Source organism: Sturnira hondurensis, unplaced genomic scaffold (assembly GCF_014824575.4).
Source record: "Sturnira hondurensis isolate 20B ecotype Veracruz unplaced genomic scaffold, ASM1482457v3 Scaffold0004068, whole genome shotgun sequence".
NCBI classification, from domain to species: domain Eukaryota; kingdom Metazoa; phylum Chordata; class Mammalia; order Chiroptera; family Phyllostomidae; genus Sturnira; species Sturnira hondurensis.
In genome coordinates this window covers 6,995,037-7,018,743 of record NW_028076699.1, presented here as the reverse complement: position 1 = coordinate 7,018,743, position 23,707 = coordinate 6,995,037, and the positions used below count along the sequence as shown (strand labels likewise).

At 53.6% G+C, this 23,707-nt stretch overlaps 1 protein-coding gene across 4 annotated transcripts in view; it reads right to left on the bottom strand.

Annotated features, from left to right (window-relative positions):
* Positions 1-477: 477 nt before the first annotated feature.
* TTC39A (tetratricopeptide repeat domain 39A) overlaps positions 478-23,707 on the bottom strand; it is a 52,646-nt gene continuing 29,416 nt past the window's right edge. For 3 of the 4 annotated variants that reach the window (XM_037043308.1, XM_037043309.1, XM_037043306.1), the window contains exons 3-18: positions 23,153-23,284; positions 22,233-22,309; positions 20,913-20,980; positions 19,093-19,157; positions 17,020-17,119; positions 15,555-15,620; positions 13,568-13,676; positions 12,991-13,058; positions 12,851-12,910; positions 11,835-11,996; positions 7,324-7,415; positions 5,244-5,364; positions 3,622-3,733; positions 3,106-3,220; positions 1,937-2,053; positions 478-1,493 (exon numbers count right to left, since the gene is read on the bottom strand). In XM_037043308.1, coding sequence (XP_036899203.1) covers positions 1,370-1,493; positions 1,937-2,053; positions 3,106-3,220; positions 3,622-3,733; positions 5,244-5,364; positions 7,324-7,415; positions 11,835-11,996; positions 12,851-12,910; positions 12,991-13,058; positions 13,568-13,676; positions 15,555-15,620; positions 17,020-17,119; positions 19,093-19,157; positions 20,913-20,980; positions 22,233-22,309; positions 23,153-23,284 — 1,588 coding nt within the window. In that variant the 3' untranslated portion in view covers positions 478-1,369. Of the gene's footprint in view, positions 1,494-1,936; positions 2,054-3,105; positions 3,221-3,621; positions 3,734-5,243; positions 5,365-7,323; positions 7,416-11,834; positions 11,997-12,850; positions 12,911-12,990; positions 13,059-13,567; positions 13,677-15,554; positions 15,621-17,019; positions 17,120-19,092; positions 19,158-20,912; positions 20,981-22,232; positions 22,310-23,152; positions 23,290-23,707 lie in introns of all 4 variants that reach the window. The other variant, XM_037043310.1, reaches the window with a different exon arrangement.

The window sequence follows — 23,707 nt, the reverse complement described above, 5'->3', positions numbered from 1 at the left end:
ATTGGATCTGTGGTTCTTCTTTTACAGAAATTGCATTCGTATATTTTAGTGACCTGTTCCCAGATGAATATTTTTACTGTGGAAGTTTTCTATGGAAATGGTTAAATTGAAGTATGCCGTCGTGAGATTCTGAATGCTAAAACTCGGTCACTGAACTTGAGCTCTCATTTTAACAGTCCCAGAAGTTGCCAGTGCAGGTGATTTTAGGGACCAGAAGGGTAACATAAGTGTTTGAAGACACCTCTACTCAGCTCCAACTGATTGTTGCCTTGTTGCTTATGGTAATAAGGCCCAATGTTGCCAGATCTTTTTTTTTTTTTTAAATAAGAGGCTGGAAACATTTATTTGTGAAATCTCCCCATTTTTAAATGTTGGGGACTTACCCTAAAAATTTTAGAATACCCTATTAATCTAAATAAAACAGGTTTCTGATCCAGACTTTCTGCCCTGCCTAAGAATTCAAGCAACACATTTTACTGAAATAGATGTTGAATGATCTCTTTTAAGTATGTAAATTTTATTACTTAAGTATCTATTTTCTCTTAACTAAAAAGTTTAAAACATAGACAGTAAGCCAAGGATAACCCAAAAAAGTGCTGTTGGCAAATAAATGTACTTCAGAGTGAAGTACAGAAGATTTCAAATTTTTCCCAGTGGTTTCAGTTTGAGAGCCACCCCTCCCCGCAGACTTCTCCGGTCAGGCCCCAGCATCCCTGCTCTTGACTGGTGGAGATTGATTTTTTTTCCCCACAGATCGACTCAAATAAAAATTATCTCACTAAAAAGATAACTCTGATTTTTTTAAATTGGAAGGATACGAAGGGAATTAAAATGAAGTGTAAGGAGTAAGATAGGGGGTGTCTTTGTGCAGCCCCCAGGAGTTTTGAAGCCCGAGGTGCAGACCCTCCTGGGGGTCCTTCCAGCCCAGGTAGCCGAGACCTTGGTGATGTCTAAAGAGCAGTTTCACCTTTGGCATCATACAGATTTACCTCCGATCAGTATGGGTTAAAGCAAAGATATACAGGTGGTTGGTTGGTGGTTTTTTAAAAAGCCAACTATGATCCCATCATTGTATGCCTAAGGCAAATGTAAACTGTTCGTACATTCTCTTAAACATCACAGTGAAAACCAAGTACCCGTATGTGTGGTAGGGCAGGCGGAGGGCTCCACCTGCTCTGTCCTTGGCAAAGGACCTTGGCCACATTGGTGAAAACGCCAGTGTGGCTTCTTCACGGGTACTCGGGTCGTGCCATCTCACTGAAGCACCGGTGGACCCCGAAGGCAGGACGGGGAGGGCATCCGCTTTGAAATGTTTCCAGGAGCTCTGTTCAGCTGTCTCTGTCTTCCAGCTTGGGAGTGCCGCACAGAACTACAAGGACACCGAGGACACCATGGTTCTGTTGCCATTCTCTAGAGAAGACTTGGCTTGGATTGTGGCTGCCTGGATTCGAAAATGTGTCCTTGACTCCATGGAGTAATTCTTGTAGTTTTGCCTGGAAGAGACCAGAGAATCAGACACATGAGGCTGCTCCAGTCTGAGCTGTGGGAGCCCACCAGCCAAGGAAGAGCTGTAGGGGTTTAAATCCCTGTCTAAAAAATGTTGGGCCAATAGGGATTAGCAGCAAGGCTGTGTGAATCTCCTCACCCAGATATCATGCCCTCAGGAGCTGCTCTTGGTCCTGATGGGTCCCCAAGCTTGAGGTTTCGAGAGGTAGCTCAGTGGGCTAGAAGGCAGGAGACCTGAAGCTTCACACACGCTTGTGGTTGACTTGTGTGTGACCTTGGGTAACTCACTCCCTACTTCTGGGATTCCAATTCCTCACTGGTAAGTTGAGGAAGCCTTGCATGCTAGGTGGGAGCTGGGTTCCAGGGACACAGGTCCATCCTGCCTTGCCCACACCCTCCCTCACTGATGCCTGGGCTAATCCAGTCTTACTTGGCGGTTTCCAAGAGTTTGACAGCCTCTTCATTTCTGCCTTGCTCCATGAACAGCAGGGCCAGCTCCAGCAGGGCATTTGGGATCAAGTAGTGGTCGTATTTAATCTTCTTTTCACTGTGAGACAGAGGAAGACATGGTTTACAGGTCCTGTCCTTGAGGCACCCTTCAGGCTCCTCCTCCAGAGCCTTCTCCAAGTGAAAGGATCCAGCCCATGCCCTCCAGTGGAATTTCCAGCTCTGAATTACAGTCTAGGAGGGTTCCCACTACCCAGGCCTCTGTACCTGGGACCCAGCTTCCTAACAACCTATGGCTCTTGTCATATCCTTAGCCTACTCCCACCTGAGTCCCCACCCCACCCCCCCATTAATTATATTGGGAAGTGTCCTGTCTCCAATTTGTCCCCTTTAACCTACCCACCATGCTGCCCCCCAAACACCCGTTTAGGACCCAGACCTGCCTTGGCTGGTATCTTTCCTGGCTCTTTCTCTCTGCAGGATAAAGTTCAGTCTTCCAGAAAGACGGCCAGGCCCTTCGCAGAGTGACCCCCCCACACACCCACTTCTGTCTGCAGCCCTTTCTCTCTAATTTCGCACGGGCAGAGAGAGCCTAGGCACTGTCCCTCCAGCCTCAGGTGTCTCTGTGCCTGAGCATTTGCATGTGCTGTAACCTACTCCACTTAAAACTCCTTCCTCCTCCATTGCTTTCTCTGCCTGATAAACTTCCCAATTTAAATGGCGTACTTGGAAAGCCTTTCCTGGTACCCTGCATTGGGTTTAGGGTCCTCCTCAGGAGGCCTGCTGTCTTCTCTGCTTCTCTCTAGCACAGACTTGATCATACCAGCTTGAGTTGCCTGTAGCTATGTATGTGTAACGTCTGTGATCCCCGAGGGCAAGGGCAGAGCTGGTGAACTACAAACTTTAGGGGGCATCATTCACATGAAGCTCTGTGGATGGGCTCCTGTAGTTAAGCAGTCTGGTGGCCCTGGGGGATGAGGTCTTAATGATCAGCGCCCAGCACGTGTCCCGGCACAGACACTATGCACAGTACATAGAGGTAGGGCCATGCACTGGAGTGAGTGCACATGAGGGAAAAATATGCCTGCAAATTCCAAGAGAACCGCACCCAGCAGTAGGCCGTGTGGATCAGAAGTAGCCAGGGGCACTTACTTGGCAGTGATGCTCCTGAAATTCTCCTCAGCCTCCTGGACACGGCCCAGGTATTTCAGACACAGGCCTTTCAGCAACTTCACTAAACACTCATCATCCATCGAGTACTCATTCTCTGAAAACAGGGCAGTGAGAGAGGAAAACAGACTTGATCACTTCTGGGGCCCCTACTCTGTGCTGGGCCCTGGGGACATGGAGGTGACTCACACATGGTCCCTATCCTCGGGGAGCTCACACTGGGAAGGAAAGACACACTGGGACGATGACAATAGAGTGAAATCAAGGCTGACAGAGAAGGAAGCCCAGGGGCTGTGGGAGTCCATGGGAGGCCTTGACTGTACCTGGGGGACAAGGGACAGCTGCTTGGAGGAGCTGGCCTTGAAGCCCACTCGAGAAAGGCAAAGGTCAGTTACCAGGGTAGAGAAGTAAGGAAGGACATTTTCAGTAGGGGAAGCTTCAACTGAAAGTCCTGTGGTTTGACCCAGTCTGGTGGGTGCAAGGGCCTGGGGGAGTCACCTGGCCCCTTTTCCAGCATCTCTTCAGCTTTGGTGATAATCTCAAGGATCCCATCTGTGAGTTCTGGCTGCTTCCCAATCACAGCATAGCCATTCCAAATGTACATCATTTCCTGAGGACAGGGGAGCAAGTCAGTCAGGTGTCCTCAGTGGGGCCTCAGTTTCCCTGTCTGTAAAATGGGCACCTGAGATCAGAGGATCACTAAAGGCCCTTCTAAACTAAATTTTTGGAGAAATAATTTGTGTAGAACAGTCTTATCCTATATATTTAATCACAGAAATCATTTTATGAGTAAATGGCATTTTTCAGATTATAGGTTAGGAAATTCTCCCCTAAATTTTTTGTATAGGTACTTCCCCTGCCCTTCCTCACAGCACCACCCCCAATTTTATAATAGCTTTACTTTATAAAATATTTGAAAATTTGTGTAGAGATATTCAGGATACAAGTTCTAAATAAATTCTATAAATATTGACTGTTTTGGCCTTGGCCTTAGTTGCTTATCCCAATGCACTAAGGCTATAGGTTCAATCCCCAGTCAGAGCACATACAAGAAGGAACCAATGAGTGCATCAGTAAGTGGAACAACAAATCAATCTCTCTCAAATAAATGTTTTAAAAAATATCAAACTTTGATTTGTGATCTATCTAACATGTTTTAACAGCTGATTCTCATAACTGTACTGTGAAATGGGCAAGTTATATAATTATCCCATTTGCCATTAAGGCCACACAATTAGTGAATGGTAGAACCAATGAAAGGTCTCTGAAGACCCTTTCTACTTTTCCGGCCGTCTTACCATTTGAATAACAAGGACTCCTAACAAACTGGAACCTTCTCTGATGCCTGCTAAAATCATGCCTGGAATGGGCATAATGGTGGTTCAGAATATGGTCTCTGGAACCAGACCGAGTTCAAATTCTGACTCTTAACTTAGCTGTGCAGCCTGGACAAATTATCTTTCTACTTATATTCTATCCACTTAGATATCTTTCTATTTTCCTCACTTACCTGGTAGGGTTTTGTATCCCTGTCTGTAAAATGGGGCTACCACTGGCACCTACTCAGAGGGTTACTGTGAGGATCAAGTGAGGCCATCGGCAGTGGGTGTGAGGACCCCAGAACACAGCAGGTGCCCATGGACAATGTCAGCTATTCCTGTTCTTTCGGAGTGGAATATTACAGGGTCCCAAGCCTCAGAAAAGCAAGGTCCAGTAAAGGGAACAGTGTAAACAACAAGTACAGTCATGTGACAAGACTGAAACAATCAGGGTAGAAACACAAACAGCTGAGTGGTGCCTCTGCCCAGGGACAGGCAGGTGGAGCTGTCTGGGAGGGGGCGGCTCTTTCTGCCCTCAGGTGTCTGAAGTCTGCTCTTTTGTCTCCTTACTCCCAGCCCCACCCCCAGTAGACCAGCACTCTCTCAGAGGCAAGGGCTGGCCAGACTCATCTGCCCTTCCCCCAGCCCAGGTGAATTGTGAAATCCTCTTCAGGCCCTGGAGGCATAAAGGTCTTTCTCCCTCATCCGCTTCCCCCGGGTCCATGGTTGTATCTCCAGCTCTCAGCTGATCTCTACAATTCCAAACTGGAGTGCAGAGCCAGTCACGACCCTCTGACCCACCAGAGCAGGGATTGGCAAAGAGACAGGTTCGGGGGAGAGGTATCGCCTGGACTTCCGGATGGCAAACTTCTCCGTGGGTAGAGATTTCCCAGCAATCTTGAGTTTCAGGCCTGGCACAGCTCTGCAAGAGAAGAGGTGGGGTAGGGGGTAAGGCAGGCAGGGTGAGAAAAAGCAGGAGAGAACTGAGAGTCCCCAGACTGCCCAGTGTCCACTTGGCACCTCTCTGGGCTTCAATTTCCTCATTTGTATGATGAAACAGTATTGGATTCATAATGGCCTTATTTCACAGGCCCTGTCCCAAGACCTGACCACTTCCTGTGGCTAGGCAAGGGGTTCCTCCGCACCGGCTGGTAGAAGTGAGCATACACACAACCGCCCCGGCCTGCTCTGCCTTCTGTCTGTCTCCTCCACTCTCAGGCCCCATTTCTGGAGGGCCCAGTGGAAGTCTGACCCCATTTCACAGGGGAGATGAGCACCCAGAGAAAGGGAGGGGCCTGCCCAAGACCTCACAGCTCGAACCTTTAATTAACTCTTGCTGTGGGAGTTGGGGCCTCCTCAGCTGTTTCCAGGGGCAGAATGCAATGTGGTATGCAGCTAGGCGAGCCTCCACCGCTGGGCCTCGCCCACCCAGCTCCATCCCACCCTCTGATTTCTGCCACATTCACAGGGTGTGGCTGTGACCCTCAAGCCTGAGCCGGATAAGCCCAGGAAACAGCTGGACCTAGTTGTGAGGTCCACCCCACCAGACACCTCCCCTGCTTGTTCACAGTGGAACCTCTCGGGGCCTGTTTTCTCATTTCTAAAATGGACATAATGATGTGAAGGGGAGCAGAATTTGTCACCCCACAACATGACCCCTTGGCCTAAAGATTATTTTAGGCAGGTTATTTTTAAGAAATAGCAGACACAGAAACTCCTGAAAACCTGGAAGTTACCTTTTGTGAGAGACGTTTATAAGGAAAATAGCATCTGTATGGGTGTATCCCCCTCTGTAACAGGAATAGGAGGATGACTAAATCTCCAGAAACTTACCAGTGGAGAAAGTAGAGACTTAATCTGCACAACACTCACACCCTCCTCTACTGCGCTTCAAAAACCTCCTGTAACCGGCTCCCCAGCCCAGCCATCTTCTGTCTTCAGTTGGAGATGGTATTTAAGATGATGGCTTGGGCCGTTTCAGAGAATTACTCAAGTTTTCCTGGGGTATCTCCCATGTATAAAGGAGGCATACACACTATTAAACTTCTCTGTTTTCCTCTTGTTAATCTGTCTTTTATTACAGGGAAAGGGACTCAACTTAAAACGTAGAGGAATAGAGGGAAAATTATCTTCCTCTCCCACAATACTTCCAGGCTTTCTGGGAGAGTTGCGGGAGATGGCGAAACAGAGGCACTCAGATGATGAACGCCCTCTGACTAAGATGCTGGTAATCCGGGAGGTTCAGGTTACCCCCACCTCAAGGCCAGCCCTCACCACACCTGGGGGAAGGTCCACCACTCTCACCCTGCCAAGGCTGAGCCCTGCTCTGGAGCCTTAACGAAGGCAAATTCAGCAGGCCGGCCTTACAGATAAAAGTAAAAACAGCCTGGGTTTAGTGGCTCCGGGCCCTGTAAATATATCCTCTAATTGATTTGCAAAACAATGCTGCAAGGCAGAGGTTAGTCCCATTCTATAGATGCTGAACGTGTTCAAGGTGACACAGCTAAGGAATGGCAAAGGCTGGATTTAATCCTGTTTATTTGATCCGACTCTGGCTGTTTCCTGTGCTTTTCTGAGTGTATCAGGTTAACCCAGCAGAACGGACCTCTCTGGACCTGGGTGTCCACATCTGTCCTCCTGACCTGATGAAAGAGGCTCAGTGGGAAGGGTGTTGACAAAACCCCTTTGGTGACAGCAAGCCTCTGAACAGATCCAAAGGGTTCCAAAAGCAGCAGGAGGAGAATGTGATGGAAAGGCATGGCGGGCTGTGGCGCAATCCTTAGGGAGGGCCAGGGGTGATGACGACCCCAGCACCCCCTGCCCGGTGCCCTGGACAGAGCCTGGCCAAGGCCTGCCGTGGGGGTGCCGTGGTAGGGCTCACCTAAACAACTCCACTTCGTCATCCCCAAACGGCTTGTAGTCGTCCTTCTCAAACATGCTGAGGTAGGCAGCCTTCATGTAGATGTAGGTAGCCTGTGAGAGGCAGGCCAGAGGCAGGTGTGAGGAACCCGATCACGACCACAGAGGGCGGGCGAGGCCCAGCGGCAGGGGCTGGCCCAGCTGCATGCCACATTTTACTCTGCCCTTGGAAAGAGCTGAGGAGGCCCCAACTCCTGTGGCAACTCATTGGGAACTCATTTGGTGCAAATACCTCATTTAGCAGCTAACATTATCCCCAAGCCCCAGGGGAGAAACTGAGGGAGCTGAAGCAACTTGAGGACTTGATCTGGGAGTTAAATCCAGGACGGGCCCACGTCAAAGCAGCTGCCGCCCTCTCCACTGTGAAGCAATAGAGAGAACAACTCCAGCAACCAGCGGATGGATGGGCAGTGAGTGCTGAGGCTAGGACGGAGGGAGACATGAGGCAGGGCAGCAAGGGCTTCTGGGAAGCAGTTACTTCAGACTGAGCCCTTGAAGGCCAACAGGGAGATTCACAGAAACTCTGAAAACGGACCTTCCAGGGAAGGGGAACAGCCCGAGCAGAGCTTGTGTATAGCAAAGATACAAATAGGGAGCATAAAGTATTGGGGTGCACAAAAGAAGAGGGGTGAGGCCAGAAGAGTGAGCATGGCCCTGGGTTCAGGGTCAGGTCAGGATCCCTTCCGGGAACTGCCTTACTCTGTTCTAGGCACTTTACGTACATCACCTCCCTTGATCCCAAGGACAATGCCAGAAAGGAATCTGTACCCACCTTCTGCTTCCTAAGAGGACCTCAGCGCTGCTGGGGGCAGAGCTGGGAGGGACACCGTATTTGTGTGGCTTTAAGGACCTTGTCCACAGGGAGGGAAGGTGCAGCGGTGCAGACTCCCCTTCCTCCTCCCAAAGATCCGTCCTGAAAAGCTGTGCCCCTTCCCCTTCAAAATCCAGTGCCAGAGGAGCCTGGCTCTGTGCTGCCCTCCAGTGGCAGAGCCTTGCACCACAGCTCCTGCCACCTGGGGCTGCTATCAAGGAGCTACCTACCTGCCATTAGCCCAGAAAGGAGTGTAGTGGGTGGAGGAGGAAAGGAAGCAGGACATCCTGGAGTCTAGTCTCTGGAGAAGGTGGAAAGCAGCCTCCACCTGGCAGCCCCACCCATGCTGAAGCTCAGGGCTACTCCCAGTTCTCTTCCCTCAGCACCTCAGTCTGCCCTTCACAAAATGAGGAAAAGCTGGTTTTTGTTGGGTGTGGTGGGAAAAACATCTCCCCTTGCTAAAGCCTGTTTCCATCCCGTCTTTAACTTCCTGGTGTCACCCAGCCCTTCTCCCTCTTCCCCATCCTGGCACTGAGTCACCAAGTCCTCATGACTTTACCTCCCATCCAGTTCTTGAGTCCCACTGACTCTGTGGCTCGCCTCCTTTATCGCACCAGCCTACACACGGACCCCCTGCTCCGGGCCACCAGGGGCCTTCCTACTGCCCTAGACCACACGTCCCCTAACCGGCCTTCCTGCTCCCACACCTGTCCCTGCGAGCCATTTCCCACTCCATAGATCTTTTAAAGTCAAGTTTCATCAGTTCATCCTTGAAATGTTCTCATGATATCCCACCACACATAGGATAACCCCTCCCACCACCACCACAGGCCCCATCCAGTCTCCCTGGGTGTCCTCTCCAATTTCATCTCCACCGTTTCCGCCCCCTCACATCATTCCAACCACGCTGGCCTCTGGGTCCTTCCCACAGTACATCAGAGGCGTGCGGCTTCAGGCAGAGGTGTCCAGCAACTGCAGGGGAGATTTCTTAAACCCAAATCTAAGCCACAAGCATCAAGGGCTCATTCCCTGCCAGACTAAAGCCCCAACAGCCACTCAGGGCTCCGTGACCTGCTTTTCTGGCTCCTCTTCTTCCACTTACTCCCCATCACTCCTTAAACTCACCCCGGCCTTTGCTTGTGCCTGTCCTCTGTCCAGGATGCCATCCTTCCTTCTCTGCCAGGCTTACCAGGGGCTTCCTCTAAGAGCTTTCTCCTGCTCCCCCCTGGACAGCTCGCCCCCTCGAGTCACTAGGAGGAAGGGTGGGTGCAGTGACCTGGAGTTGTGACACCCGTGGACATCAAGTTATCAAGGAATAATCTAGGGCCACATGGCTGGAAAACAGCCGCCTCCTCTCCTATGGGAGCCCCGTCTCCCCAGTTATGACTGTTTGCCCATTGATTCCACAGTTTTCTGGATTACTCTGCCAGGGTGTGTGAGTCAGACAGTCCTTGTCCTCAAGAACCTACAGCAAGTGACGTAACAGGGATGGTTTTCCCATAGTGCCCCTGAACTTCTACCCTCAGCCCTTCACCTGGCAACACAGCTTCTTAGCAGCACCAGGGCTTTCAAGCCTTTGACCTTGCTATTCTCTTGGCTTGGGCATCCTTTCGCTTCCTCCACTCTCCCCACTAATTCCTCCTCCTCCACAACTCAGCTTAGCTGTCTCCTTTTCCAGAAGTCTCTCTTGTCTTCTTGGCTGGGCTGCCCAGTGCTGCCTGAGCTCTACTCTGTTTCCCTTGTTACAGGGGTTTCCTCTGCACAGGGGTCGCCACCCGGATTCTAGCCATCTCAACCCCAGGGAAGCACGGAGCTCCGCGGGGGTGTAGGTCCAGGCAGGGGGAGACACCATAGCCCCAGGCCAAGTCCCTAGAGCTGAAAGTCGGCGGGCTCTGAAATGGCCGGGACTGGACATTAGGAATAAATGAGGCCCCAGGACTCAGGGTGCTATAACCCCCACTTTCACAGGAAACCCTTCTGAGGAAAGGGCTAGAGAAAGGGGTGCTGACCACCCCAAAGTCACACAGACCTGGAGACTGAGCCAGCTCACAGCCAGACTGCCTGCCTCTGCTCCTCACAGTAGCTGTGCACCCCCACACACACACCTTTTCCCCACGTAGGTGGACCCCGCAGCCTGGTTCACTCCACGGGAGGGCTTCTGGGTCACTGGTTCAAAAAGGTTCCCCGAGCCTGTGCTCTTATTGGGAGTGGGAAGCTATGAAGAATCAATGCCAGGCCCACAGGGAGCACCTTTAACAGCAGGGTGGCCTCATGGCAAGCTGGGAAAAGCAGAGGCCGTTGTGAGTCACACGGGGCTGTCTGCACATCCAGAGCGAGCACCACCAGCAATGTGGGCCAGGCAAGTCGCATACCCTCCCTTAGCCTCAGTGGCCCTAGTGTGCCCCGTGGGGTAACCTCGGCCTCATCGGATGCGGTGTGGGGGCAATGGCGAGTGCTGGGCATGCGGTGAGAGCTCAGTGACAGCCTGCCCTTCCCCCAGCCCCACCTGCCCAGCCCCAGAGAATTCCCTTTCAGCCTGGTCCCCAGGCAGGGTCCTGGAAAAGGACTTCCACCCAGAGGTGGGAAGGGATGAGAAATGGGGACTTAAACTCACTGAGACACAGTGCTGTGTATTTGCCAATACCAGGCTGGGTGCTCTCTGGTGATCTAAATGATTCTTAAACTCTTTGTTCGGAATTTGGTGCTATCACTACCTCGATGATAATGGCTAATACTTATATCACCACTTATCTGGATGCTGTAAGTTTTCACCTACAGTGGGCACCTGTTTTGCTTTGTTTTGCCTACATGGCATCTCTTTAATGCCCTCCCCCCAGTGCTACTTTTGGGGACATCACCCCACTTTTCTTCTGGGGAATCCCCCCTCTCCTACTCCCCCTCCCTCAGCCTCCCCACCCCTGTTTGCAGGCACTGACGTGCAGTCCATGCCAGACCAGGAAGGCTCAGGTCGTAGGACGGCTGCTGAAACCGAAGGGAAGATGCGAGTTTGGGGCAGGCAGCCCATGGCCACCCTGCCTGTCACACGGAGAGGACCAGCTTACACAGCGAAGATGTCATGGAGCAGAGCACAGCCACACATGGAAACACCAAGCCCAGATGACATAATCTGAATTCCTGGATCTAACCTTACCTGAAGTCAGTTTGCCTAGAATTCTCTGCTGTATGAACGAATGAGCCTTGTGTGTTTTAGACCCACATAGTCCAATACAGTGGCGACTAGCCCATGTGACTTTTAAATTTAAACTTGACTCAAAAATAAAGTGAAAAACATCCAGTGTCCCTAGGAATAGTTCAAGTGCTCAGTGTGTACCTGCGGCTGGCGGCTCCCACTGTGGGCGGTGGGGGATAGAACATTCCCGCCACAGCCAAAGGTGCTGCCGGCCCGCACTTGTCTGCAGTGTGAGCCACATCTCTGTCCCTTGTGACTAAAACCTTGACGGACACATTACAGGTCTGAAGTTTCTCTGTTCCTCGTGGTCTTTAGTCCCTTCCAGCCCTAAGTCCTTTTAGAAGTTACGGTTCTGTTTAAGCTCCAGGGGAGACACCGGTCCAGTGAGGGGTTCAGCCCTTGGTCTGGGGGCACATGGCTGGTCTGGCTTGGCCTGGCCCCCAGGGTCCCCCAGCACTGGGTGTGAGCCCACCTTGGACCAGGAGTTCTCCTTGCTGAGCAGGTCGGCGTAGAAGTAGGCCATCTTCCACTGGCCCTTGTAGGTGAAGCACCACATCAGCTCCCAGTAGCACATGTGGTGGAACTGCTTCCAGTGCTGCTGGGCCTCGCAGCACTCCTCGAACCGCCGGATAGCCTGCGGGCACCCGCTGGTCAGTCCCCGAGGGCAGCCCGGCCCTCGCCCACATGGCTCGCTGCACCCCCTGCTCCCACCCAACTCCACTGTGGCCCAGCCTCCTCCAGCATTGCTGGCCCAGCCCGTGCCGGCCGACTGGCTTTCAGTCCTGATCATTCCCCCTCAGTCTCACATGACCTTAGACCCAGTGCTGCCCCTTGCTGGGGCTCTAGTCTGCAGGTGACAAAGTGAAAAGACAGGATAGAGCTACCTGGGAGGGATAACAGGACGATATTCAAGTGAAAGTGATGTAATGATGCCTGTGCCTCAGAGCAAACTCCAAAGGTTTCTGTAGCTCCAGTGAACTGACCTGGACCAGGGGCATCTGTCCTGATGCCTGAGGAATCACAGCCAGAGCCAGCGGGAGACCCCAGAACTCCACCCTGCAGAGTCTGTCCCAGGCCTTGGCTTAGTGCAAGGTCTCCGGCAGGACTGGGTCTCCCCTCTGTGACCCCTTCAGTGGCTCCCTCCCCACTGTGGTGAGCCCTGCACTCTCCAGATCCCAGCCTATCACGTGCCCTGAATAAATGCGCCTTCTCCTGTCCCTGCCTTGCTCCAGTGCCTCCCTGCCCAGGAACGCCAAGGTCCTGGTCTCCCTGTCAAAATGCTGCCCCACCAGTGCTGTGCCTCCCTCGGCCTCCCAGACAGCCTTGGAAGCACCGCTCCTGCTTCTGTTGGCTCGTTAGTTCTCCCTGGGGCCCTCTTCCCAGTGGGCCCGGGCACTGAGTACATTACTTCTGCATGTCTGACTTCCTGCCGGCCTGCAACCCCCTCCCCGGGGGGTCCTCAGCAACAGCCTGTACCCCTTTACTCACTGCGTCAACATTGCCTTTAATGGCTTCAATCCTTCCCGCGAAGAACAGGAAGATGGCGCCCTGCAAACACACACATGTGGGCCTGGGGGGGGGCATGGGGCACACATGGGCTGGGGCACCTGCCAGGAGGCAGAGCTCACCTTAGGGTATCGCTTCAGGTAGGGCTTCAAGAGCCTCTCTGCCTCCTCGATGTTGACGTTCCCGGTGCCTGAAGGAGGTGGGGGTACAACGCATGTCACCACTGCCACTGGCCCCTGTGCTGCCCCCAGCCCCTGTTTTCCCCTCTGTGAAATGGGAATAATACTCCTGTCTCCATTTGTTCTCCTGCATTCGTTCACAGTGATGTGAGGATTAAATAAGACAGTTACAGAAGTCACATCACAGGTCTTAATAACCAAGAGTCAGTGCCAACCAAGGCTGTGTCCAGAACCCCAAGGAGCTGCCTCCAGTGTCCTCACACCCTCTCAAAGGTGGGTGTGAGCACCCCCATTTCACAGATGAGAACACAGAGGCTGGAACCCAGTCAAACTGTGGGGAAGGGAGTGGTCAGGGGCCAGGCCCCAGGCCAGTTGATGGAGCTGTTCTTTGTGATTTCAGTGCCCCATCCCCAGTCTCAGGGGTCCAAACAGGTGTGTAGCCCTTCACCCTCCTGACCCCTGCCCTTAGAGCCAACCATTCCCCAGAAGCCCCCCCCCATGGCCCCAAGGGCCCTCCTACCAAGCACAAAGGTGAGGAAGGTGTGGTAGCACAGCAGCAGCATGACGCAGAGCACAGCCCGGAAGCTGTGCCCGGAGGCTCCCTCCTTCAGCTGCAGCAGCCCATAGTCCTGGGGGTCAAGGGGACAGGCTGAGGCCGGCAAGGCCCAGGCTCCCCAGGGCCCGGGCTGGGACCCAAGGAGGAGCAGGGGCCTGGAGATCCCCGGACAGCCGTGAGGGCTGCTGCTGGAGCTGGGGGAGGATGGGAGAGTGCTAGATCCGGGAGGCCAGGTCAGCTGCTCCCAGGCTGTGCAACCCTGGACAAGGGGCTGCCCCTCTCTGAGTCTTAGAAGCCCTCCTGGGGGCAGTATACACCGCTGCCAAGGCCACCTCCTCGACAGCCCCTCACCCATTCCTCCCTTCATCGGCCTACTCGGCCTGTGGTGGGTGCTGAGGCCCTGAGCAGCCCCAGTTGGATAAGGGGAAGAAGAATGACAAGGAGGCAGATAATCTTAACCACAGGCTCAAGGCACAGATGGGACCACATGGACTGTGGTCTGGGGAGGCTTCCTGGAGGAGAAGGCTCCAGAGCCTGACTGGGGAGGAGCAAGAAGCCAGACCCCACTTGTATCTGTCTGCAGCCTCTGCCTCAGTCTACCCTCCAGGGTGTTCTTGTTCTTTGTAACACACAAGTCTGACCTGCCTCACCCCTGCCTCAAACCCTCCATGGCTCCCTTGCTTTCAGGATGAAGACAGAGCCGGCGCTGTGCTGGGGGTCTCTCCATTCTGTCCTGGTCACCCTCTCTTCCTGGCCAGGCAGCCACACTGTCCCACCTCTTGGCCTTTCTCATGCTCTTCCCTCCCATCAGCATCCTCAAAGCCTACTCGTGACCCAAGGGCCTTCTTAAGAAAACAAAATGGAAAGGGACCCTCCGAGCCTCCAGTGGGTGTTTCCCCACCTGGGCCATGGACCACAGGTGGTAACCAAGGTATCAGAGGTCTGCTGGCAGGCGAGGAAGCAGAGTCCCACGAGAGGGTCTCCCCCTCTCAGTCCTCTGTCTATCTGTCTGACGGCGGCCAGGAGAACCCGGGCCCTGTGCTGGTGCCTGCTACACATTGCCCTCACCCTGAACTCCCCTTCTCAGCCAGCCTTGGCCGACCACGCACCCCACCTGGGCTTTCATAAGACTGTTTGGGCCTCATAAGATTTATTGTTATGGTTATGCTCTTGTCGTGCCAAATAACATAGCTGTTCTGTATTGTATACTTACTTTAAATAAGTTTAAGTAAAAATTTTGAGCCACTTTTGAGAAAAATAATATATAAGTAATAATAACATAGTGGTCCATGGACATGTCAAAAATCAGCAAGGGCCTGAAAAAGTTCAGGTTTGAGAAACATCATCCTGATTTAAAAAAGGAGAAAAAGCCCCTTGTTTTACTGAAAAGATGCTCAGAGTCACAGGGGGAAGGGGATGCCTTCTAGGCCAATGCTCCTTCCATCACATCAGGCCCACTCCACCAGGGAGCCCTCCTTGATCTGCTCCCAGATATTCAGTTTCCGGCCCTCAGTAAAGCCTCAGTATAGTGAGTCTGGTTTCCGCCCTCAAGGCCTGATGCACATCAGGGCTTCCCTTGGGCATGCCCCAACCAGAAGATGGTCCCAGGGGAAGGGACTTGCTCCAGGTCTTCTGAGGGGACAAGAACCAAGTTCCTGATGCTTGTGCAGCCCAGAAAACACTCCCCTAGGCCCCTGCACAGAGCCACCCTCCACGGCCTCCCCAGCCCCAGATCTCCACCTTGGGAGGGACCAGGCAGGGTCACTGGCCCCACTTGACTGGAGGGTAGACTGAGGCCCAAAGAGGTTTGGGCCTTGTCCAGAGCCACATACTGAGGGGGACTGAGCCAGAACTGGCACCTGGGCCTTGTGGCCCCTCAGCACCACCTCATCTGGCTGAGCTCCAGTCCTGGGGCTGAGTGGGTCGGGGGTCCCAGAAAGCAGGTAGCTACCTTGTTTCCTGAAAATCCCACAAACTCCAGCAGCCGCAGGATCCTAGTAGGGAGCATGGACAGCGTCTGCAAGAACAAAGGCAGATGGGCGCACGGACAGGCCCAGGCGTGCCCAGTGGGACTCGGGACCTGTGTCTAATCCTAGGGCCACAGGCCTTGTGTCTGCAACGCCCCCGGGGGTCCCGGGAAAGCCAGCTTCCCCAGATAGAGAAGTGTTACAGCGTGACAGGAGCAGACTGCATCCGAATCCTAGTCTCACCACTCCCAGCTGGGTCACCTTGGGCAATGCACATCCTCTCTATGCCTCAGTTTCCTCATCTGTAAAATGGGAATAATAAGAGCCCCTACCTCATAAGGGTACTGTGCAGATGGGTCAAATTAATATGTGTAAAGCACATAGAAGGGGGCCTGCATGTAATAATCAGCTCTTGTAGTTGTTATTACATTGAATCCCTGCTTGGCACCAGGGGCTCCGCCATTGCATTCCATACTTAGAACACTCCTGCACGGAAGGGACTACTGTCCCTTTTGACAGACGGGGGAACACAGGCACGGGTAAGTGACAGGACATGTCCAAGACTCCAAAGCTCATCAGAGGTGGAGCCAGTCCTTGAACCCAGGAGAGTTTGGCTATAACCTGCATCCAACACACTTTGCAGCTTATATTCCTCAGCACTCAGCCTAGAATCACTGCTCCCATTTCACATATAAGGAAACAAACTCAGACCAGGGCAGGGATCCCCGCCCCAAGGCCTGCTCTTGGAACAGGCTCTGCCTGAAGTGGAGAGAACCGCCCTGCCCTGTATTCCCTACCCCCTTATGTAGACACACACACACACTCACACGCACAGTTTGGAAAAGTCCCCAGGCCAGGAGGCTAAATTTTCCATCGGCAGCTCCTCCCAGGAGCAGGCACGGCTCTTCTGAGCCTCCCTGTTCTACTCACACTGTTCCTTCTGCCTAGTGTACCCTTCCCTGCCTGGAAAACCTCGCCCACCTATGGGTCATCCAAGATCCAGCTCAAATACCACCCTCTCCAGGAAGAAAGCTTCCCCCAGAAAGGAGTTTGGCTCTCCATTCCCCGTGGGTCACCAGCTGTTTCCGGGCCTCTCTCCTTCTCCCCACTAGTCAATGTCAGCCACCAGGTCCTCAGGGCTGAAAAGGTCCTGATTTATTGTTTGTCAGTTTTTGGTGCTCTAAATACTGCCACTGTGGTAGATTTCAAACTTTCAACTTGACCTGGGAAGGAATACACAGAAGGGACTCTGGAGCCAGTGCCAGCACCCATGCCCACCCACCGCCCAGCTATGAGCACCTTAGGCTGCAACATATCTGCTCATTGCTGGGTCCTGGGGTCGGCACAGAGTCCAGCACAGGAGCCCAGCAAAGAACATGCGTGCGGCTGGGACATGCAGGGGAGCCTAATCTTGAACCCAGACACTTGGACTTGAGCACTCCCACTCACCAGGTTGAAGGCACCCATGCCAAGCTTCACGCCTCCTACGAAGTGCCTGTGGTTCTCTCCCTTGCAGTATTGCGAGGACTGCATGAGGCTGTCCAGCTCCCTGCAGAGGGAAGCAAAGTCACATAGTGGGGGCTGCGGCTCCTCCAGCTGGGCCTGCGTTGCCCCCATTCCCAGCCAACCTCAGGACTCACGCAGGTTTACACCGGTCCTGGTAGTCCAGAAGGCTGATGTTCCAGGAGTTTCCACCCACATCTCCCACTAGAAGAGCACACTCCTTGTCCTCAATGTCAGCCATATCAGCCATAGTGCACCTGCCTTGTCCGGCATCTGGGCATTTGCCTGTGCTCTGCGTTTTGTCTAAAATACTTTCTCCACCTGGGCACTGCTGGCCTTCTAGGCTGCATGACCCTTGGGGGGGGGGTGCATCACAGGATGCTGAACAGCATGCCTGGCCCCTACTCACTAGATGCCAGCTGTGACAACCAACCTGTCTCTGGACATTGCCAAATGTCCCATGGGGGAGGTGTGCAAAATCACCCCCGGCTGAGAACCACTGGGCTAACTCCAACACCCACTCTTTCAGGAGGTCTCCTGGAGTCTCTGGGTTAGAATCTAGCCCTCTTTCCCCTGGCCACCAACTGTACCACGCCCACGTCCTGGCCTGCCTGGGACAGGACAGCTTTAATTGTGTGCCCGTCTTCCTCCCCGGCCTTGAGTACCTCGAGGACCTTTAATCAGCAAACACTGACTGTGGCCTCTCTGTGCCGGACACTGAAGGGCAGCAGGGAGCAAAGCAACCAACCGGCTGCCCTCACAAGTCTGCCTCTCTGCAGGACAGACGCCCCCGGAGTCAACTGTGAAGGTAAGAAAGGCCTTGAAAAAAGAACGCTGGGGCCTAACCCAGTCTGGGTTCAGGGAAGGCTCCCAGTGGAGCTGACATTTGAGCTGAAAACTAAGGGATGAGGAGGGATGAGCCTGGCACAGAAAGAATGTTCCTGGCAGGGAGGACAACGTGTCCAGAGTCCGTGAGATAGGAATGAACTTGGCACGTCTGAAGAGCCGAAGGAGTGCCTGAACGCCCGAGGCGCAGTGCAGCGGGAGATGTGGTGAGGAGGGCGGGGGGCTCTGGGGAATGACTTGGCAAGAAGAACCTGAGGACTTGGCAGAGGGCGGCCTGACAAGGTTTGCACTTGGCAAACATCACGCTGGCAGCTGGTGGGGAGACCAGAGGAGGCAGAAGGCTTGTCTGGTTCCCTCCCACATCCCCAGCACAGGCCCACAGGGCATGTGGTGCCCACGTACTGCACGGGTGTTATACCAGCAATACCTTGCAATCAAACTCAAAATAGCTCTGCAGGCAAATGGTCACATTAAATGGGGGGAAAAGAGATGATAAATAGCCTCAGGTCAATTCAAGTTGACTTTCTATGGGAAATGACTTTTTAATGCCAAACGGGCAGTGGGGGTGAGGGGAGACGTACTTTCAGAGCTTTTTTACTTGGAATGGTAGACATTTGTGGTGCCGTGTTAGGTAAAACTGCTCTCTGTTGAGTCTTCATTCTTTCATCCATAAACAGGGCCTACGCCTTGCCCAGTACTCGGATGGCACAGAAATGATCTGGCCCTCAGGTAGCTTCCATCTCAGGGGGGACTTGGGGTGTGTGTGGAAACTCCCCGTGTTCTGGAGGCGTCAAGGAAGGCTTCATGGGGAAAGTGGCGTTTGGACTGGGCCTTAACAGGTGTGTAGGAGTTCTGCTGCTGTTCTCAAAATTATCGGGTCCTTCCCCCTCCCCTCACCAGCCCAAGCTGTTTATGCAGAATCTATGTCTTATATTCTGTGAGTTCAAGGTCAGGCACAGAGTAAGCACTCAGGGGAACCGAGAGACACACCCAGGAAAACAAGGGGAATAGTGTTCCAGAAAACAGAAGTCCTGAGGGCACCGATAGTGGCCTGGGGTCAGTCAGCACTCTGGGCTTCCTGCCTCCAACGAGTGCTCTCCAGCTCCCCAAAGCAGCCCAATATGCGGGGCAGCAGACACTGTACCCCAGGCCCCCCAGGCCAGCCCCACTCACTTGTAGGTCTGATAGCTGTTTCGAACTTTGATGCCGCCCTTGATGAAGCTCACCATGTTCTCATCCTGCAGGAGGGAGAGATGCTAAGACCTGGGCCTGGGTGGGTAGCCAGCAAGAAAGACCACACAAGGCTCTGGGCTCTGCCTTCCCCTTCCTGGGTCCAGCTCTCTGAGGGGCCCTGGGGGTATGGGGTCAGAGGTGAGCCAAACCAGACTCCTTACCCTTGGGACTTGAGATGAAGGTCTTATTTACTCATCGAGACCTCTGGATTTGACTACAAACCCCCCTCACCAGCCTGAGGTACACTGGAGCCTGAGGTACACCAGCCTGAGGTACACTTTAGCCTGTGTACTACGCGCCCTTGGAGAAAGGCCTCGTGATTCACCCAAGGTTCACAGCGCCTCCTGTAGGTGAGGACAGGGTGTGGCAAAGGAAGAGGGATGCCTGGTTTGGGATTGTTTGTTTTTCACAAGCTGCTGTGTATCACGTTTGTAATTTAAAAGCACTAACGCCTAGAGCCCACCCAGCAGTTCAACTCCTGAGTTTACACCCAAGAGAAATGATGAACACAGGCTGCAGAAGTCACCTTCAAGAATGTTTACAGCACCGCTGTTCACAGCAGCCAAGGCCCAGAAACAACCCAAATGCCCTTCAGGAGGAGAATGAATGAACAAGCTGGTGTATTCACAGAAGGATTGTTACCCAGCCACACAGGTTGGGGTGAAGAAAGCAAGTCCCACACAGACTAAAGCCAACTAAAACATAATATGCTGTTCAGACACGAATCGGAAGATGAAGAAGCTGTTTTTTAAACAATAGGGTGGGGGATGATGAACATAACCTCTAGCTCATGGTTTCCCTCTGGGAAGAGAGGCATGGAACAGGGTGAAGAGGGGCCTGGAGGGGGAGGAGACTTGCTTAGCAATGTTCTGTTCTCTGGGGGTGGGGTGGGGGGTGGGGCGCCAATTCATGGATGTTTGTTTGTTTACTATGTATAGGACTAGAATTAACAAAAAAATAAAAGGCCGTTCATGATGCAATTATTACAGTGATCCTAATGAAGGATTAAGATTAATCCAATTCTAATCACCAGAGGTCCAAAAAGATAGAAAAATAGCAAACAAATATAAACAGCACCCAACAGTAAACTTTATATGTGCTTTTCCACCCTAATGTGCATATTTGCATGATGATTATATGTGATCATGCTCACCCAACTTTTTGGTACAATCATGAGGTGCTGGCTCCCCTAGTCACCACTGTGTGGTAAGGAACGTGAGCTCCTCGTGGCCAGACCTGGGTTCGAATCCCACCTCTGCCATTTGCTAACCACGTGACCTGGGGAAGAAAGTGGCTCCTCGCCCGAGACCCTCCCCTTTTCAGGCCTATGACATGAAAATTAAATAATATATGTAGCTGTACATAAACACCAGCATGCCGCATGCATAAGGTATGTAAAAACTACACGCCTGTAATGTATGTACAAAGCCTGGTACGTCGTAGACGCTACCAGTCAACTTGTCGGTTGAACGAATCAGTATGAAGCAGGCTTTGTGACAATGCCTGTGTCCCATGTGACCCTCAGCAGGAAAGCGGCAGTCACGAGCCGGAAGCACATACTGGTAGCGGATGGGATACGTGTGCTCCGTGTGGAACAGCTAAAACCCATGACCTCTGCTACTGAGCCTGGCCAGGGCTGGGAGTGTCACTTCAACCACGACGAAGGGGCTGATCCTGGCGGCTACAGGCCCTTCTGTCTTTGACCTGGTGAATCCTCGTCTGAAATCCCCAGGCTGCTTGTACGAGCGGAGGGTTCCTACCTGCAGGAAAGTCAGGGCTGCTCTCTGCAGCAGGCACTCTGCGTAGCAGACCTCAGCGTGGATTTCCTCTGTGGGGAGAAAGCCAGAGCCCTGTGGCCTCCTGGGACTCTTGGCAGGAGGCTTGGGCCAAATCCTCCTCACCCCCACTTCCCAAAAAAGCAAAGGGAACCTGAGTCAGTACCCTCCATCCTCCACCCATCACCCAGGTCAGCGGTGAGGTACTCACGGCTGTTCCGAATTGGCTTACATTTCCTGACCCCTTGCCTGCCCCTGGTCCCCCCATCCCACCACCCAGAGTGTCAGCACAGGGCCCATGGCCTGCTCTCCGCTCCCAGAGCATCACTGTGGCCAGGCTAGGCTCCAAGACCCTGATGTTATGGTGTCGGGCGAGGAGAAGGTGCTGGGTTACACGGATGAATGAAGAAGCTGTGAGAGTAAGGAAAGGAGACCTAACACAGCCCAGGGGTCAGGGAAGACTTCCAGAAGAAAGGGCATTTGAGTTGAAAAAGGAATGAAAATGAGGAAGCCATAGCTTTCTAGGAAGCAGCCCAGGAGAGTCAAACAACTGAGATGCTGGGGGACAGCTGAGGCACAGACGGTTGAACTGGGGGAGAGGTGAGGAAAGACCAGGGGCAGGTGCAGAGGGCCTTCCTTTGGCAGAGGGCCCTGAACCTGGGGGAGGACTACAGATTTGGTCCTGTGGGCCACAGGGAGCTACGGAGGGTATGAAGCAGAGAATGGCACTATCACATGCATTGTTTCTTGCTGGAATCTTCTAGGGCTCTCCAGGTGGGGAAGGACATTTGCCCCTATATTGAAGAGCCCCAAGTCGCTCCTGGGTGGCTGCTGCTGTTTGCAGAACTGAAGACGCCACGCAGGCGCTGGCAGCCCGGACCACCTCCTCCCCTTTCAGTTCCCTCCCCTCGAGTGTCAGCTTCTAGCCCACATTCCCCCTGGGCACAGGGGTCGACCACTACTGCGGTCAAGCCGGTAAACCTAACTGCACATGCAATGCGGGGCCCCCCTGGCCTGAGGAACCAAGTACATAGACTCTACGACAGCATTTTCCTTCCTGGATTTCCAGGCCCTTAGCAGGTACTGCCATCAAGGCAGTGAGTCTTGTTTGCTCTCCCATCACCTGAGGGCCACTCCTCCAAAGGCCCCAGGTTTGGCCCACGTGGGTCCCGGCATCAGGCCAGGGCCCTGCCCCCTCAGTGGGACTGGGAGGATAACTGCCCCTTCCTGCCCCTCCCAGGCCTGGAACTGGGCTGCCTGGGGCCAGCAGGATGGAGAAGACATCCTGGATGAGGGAGGCCACACCTTCCGTGAACTGATCCATAGTGGGGCGGTGCACCAGGCTGCTGAATGAATCTGTCACGGAGGACTTCTTCCGGTGCCTAGGGAGGGAAAAGGGGCCTCCCATCATTCAGGGAAGGTGCGTGAGGGTCCCAGCTGGACTCTGACTGTATCTGCCCCTCCAGTAGGACCCAGCCCCCGCCTCAGCCCCCGCCTCAGCCCCATGCTGAACTGGCAACTCCCCCAAATCCAGGGCTTTCTCACACTGGTGTCCTGGCTCTTCCCTCTGCGTGGAGCTCCCCCTCCCTCACTGCTCCTAGTCATCCTTCACCAGCTCTGGCACCACCTCCTCCCAAAGCCTTTCCTGCTCCTCCACGACCCCTTAGGCACCAGGCTGGGCTGCTACTGTCGCTGGCTGTCTTCCCACCAGGCAGTGTGTGCGTCAAGCCGCCCAGGTCTGACGATTCCCTGGGTGGCCAGCACCCAGCACGGGGCCTAGCCCCCGCCAAATGACGGCCACATGTGCACCACACGCAGGGTCTGTCACCTCATTGATTTAAGCATATACTGAACACCGTTACATGCCAGGTCCTGCGATGGCACTTTCCTGCAGCCCCCGTGACAACCCTATCATCACACCCATTTTATAGACAGGGAGAGCCGAGTCCCCAGAGGGACTCGCCCAAGGCCAAAGAGTTATTAAGGGACAGCCAGGTTTGGTCTCCTCCCAATCACACCTGGCCCCTGGGAGCTGCTAAGTCAGTGGCTCGGACAAGAAGGTACCAAGGCAGTGCTGACAGAGACAGGTGTTAGCACTTGGGGACACATCCTTTTAGCCAAAAGGAGCAGCAGTCATCACACAGCACTTTAGGCACCAGGATAGGCCAGCGTGACAGAAGGATGGGCCTCGCCACCCTTCAGCCCTGCCCGCCCCACGGCCTGACCTCTGACACAGCAACTGCGCCTCCTTCATCATGTTGCCAGCGAGCAGGATGTCCTGAGGGTCAAAGGTCATCATGGCCTGCATCTCCAGGATGGTGGCATACGTCAGCGAGTGGTACATGCTCTCCTTGGTCCTGCCGGAGAGAAAGGACATGAGAGCCCCAACTCCTAGGACTCCAGAGACCGCCAGCCCTGTGTCAACCAGCCACCATCCCCTCTCCCATCTGCATGGGGAGACCTTGCCCAAGGTCTAAAGACCTCAGATCCCAGCTGAGGGGCTGTAAGTGACTTTCCAAATCTGAGCCTCAGTTTCTCTTCCGTTCTGTACAGAGAGCAGCAACTAGGCTGCTGTGAAGGCTCAGTTAAAATTGGCCCTAGGCCACACTTCCCTTCCCTCGGCCAGGACTGGCCCCTCACCTCTGCCCTGCCCCCCACGGGCGGAGCCCAGGTCCTGTCGGAGGGATCTCTTCTTCCTTAAGCCCCACCACCGGCCTTGTCCAGTGCTTGTTTCCTGGACCTCCTCACTGGCCTCCCACCTCTTCCCATTCCACCATCTA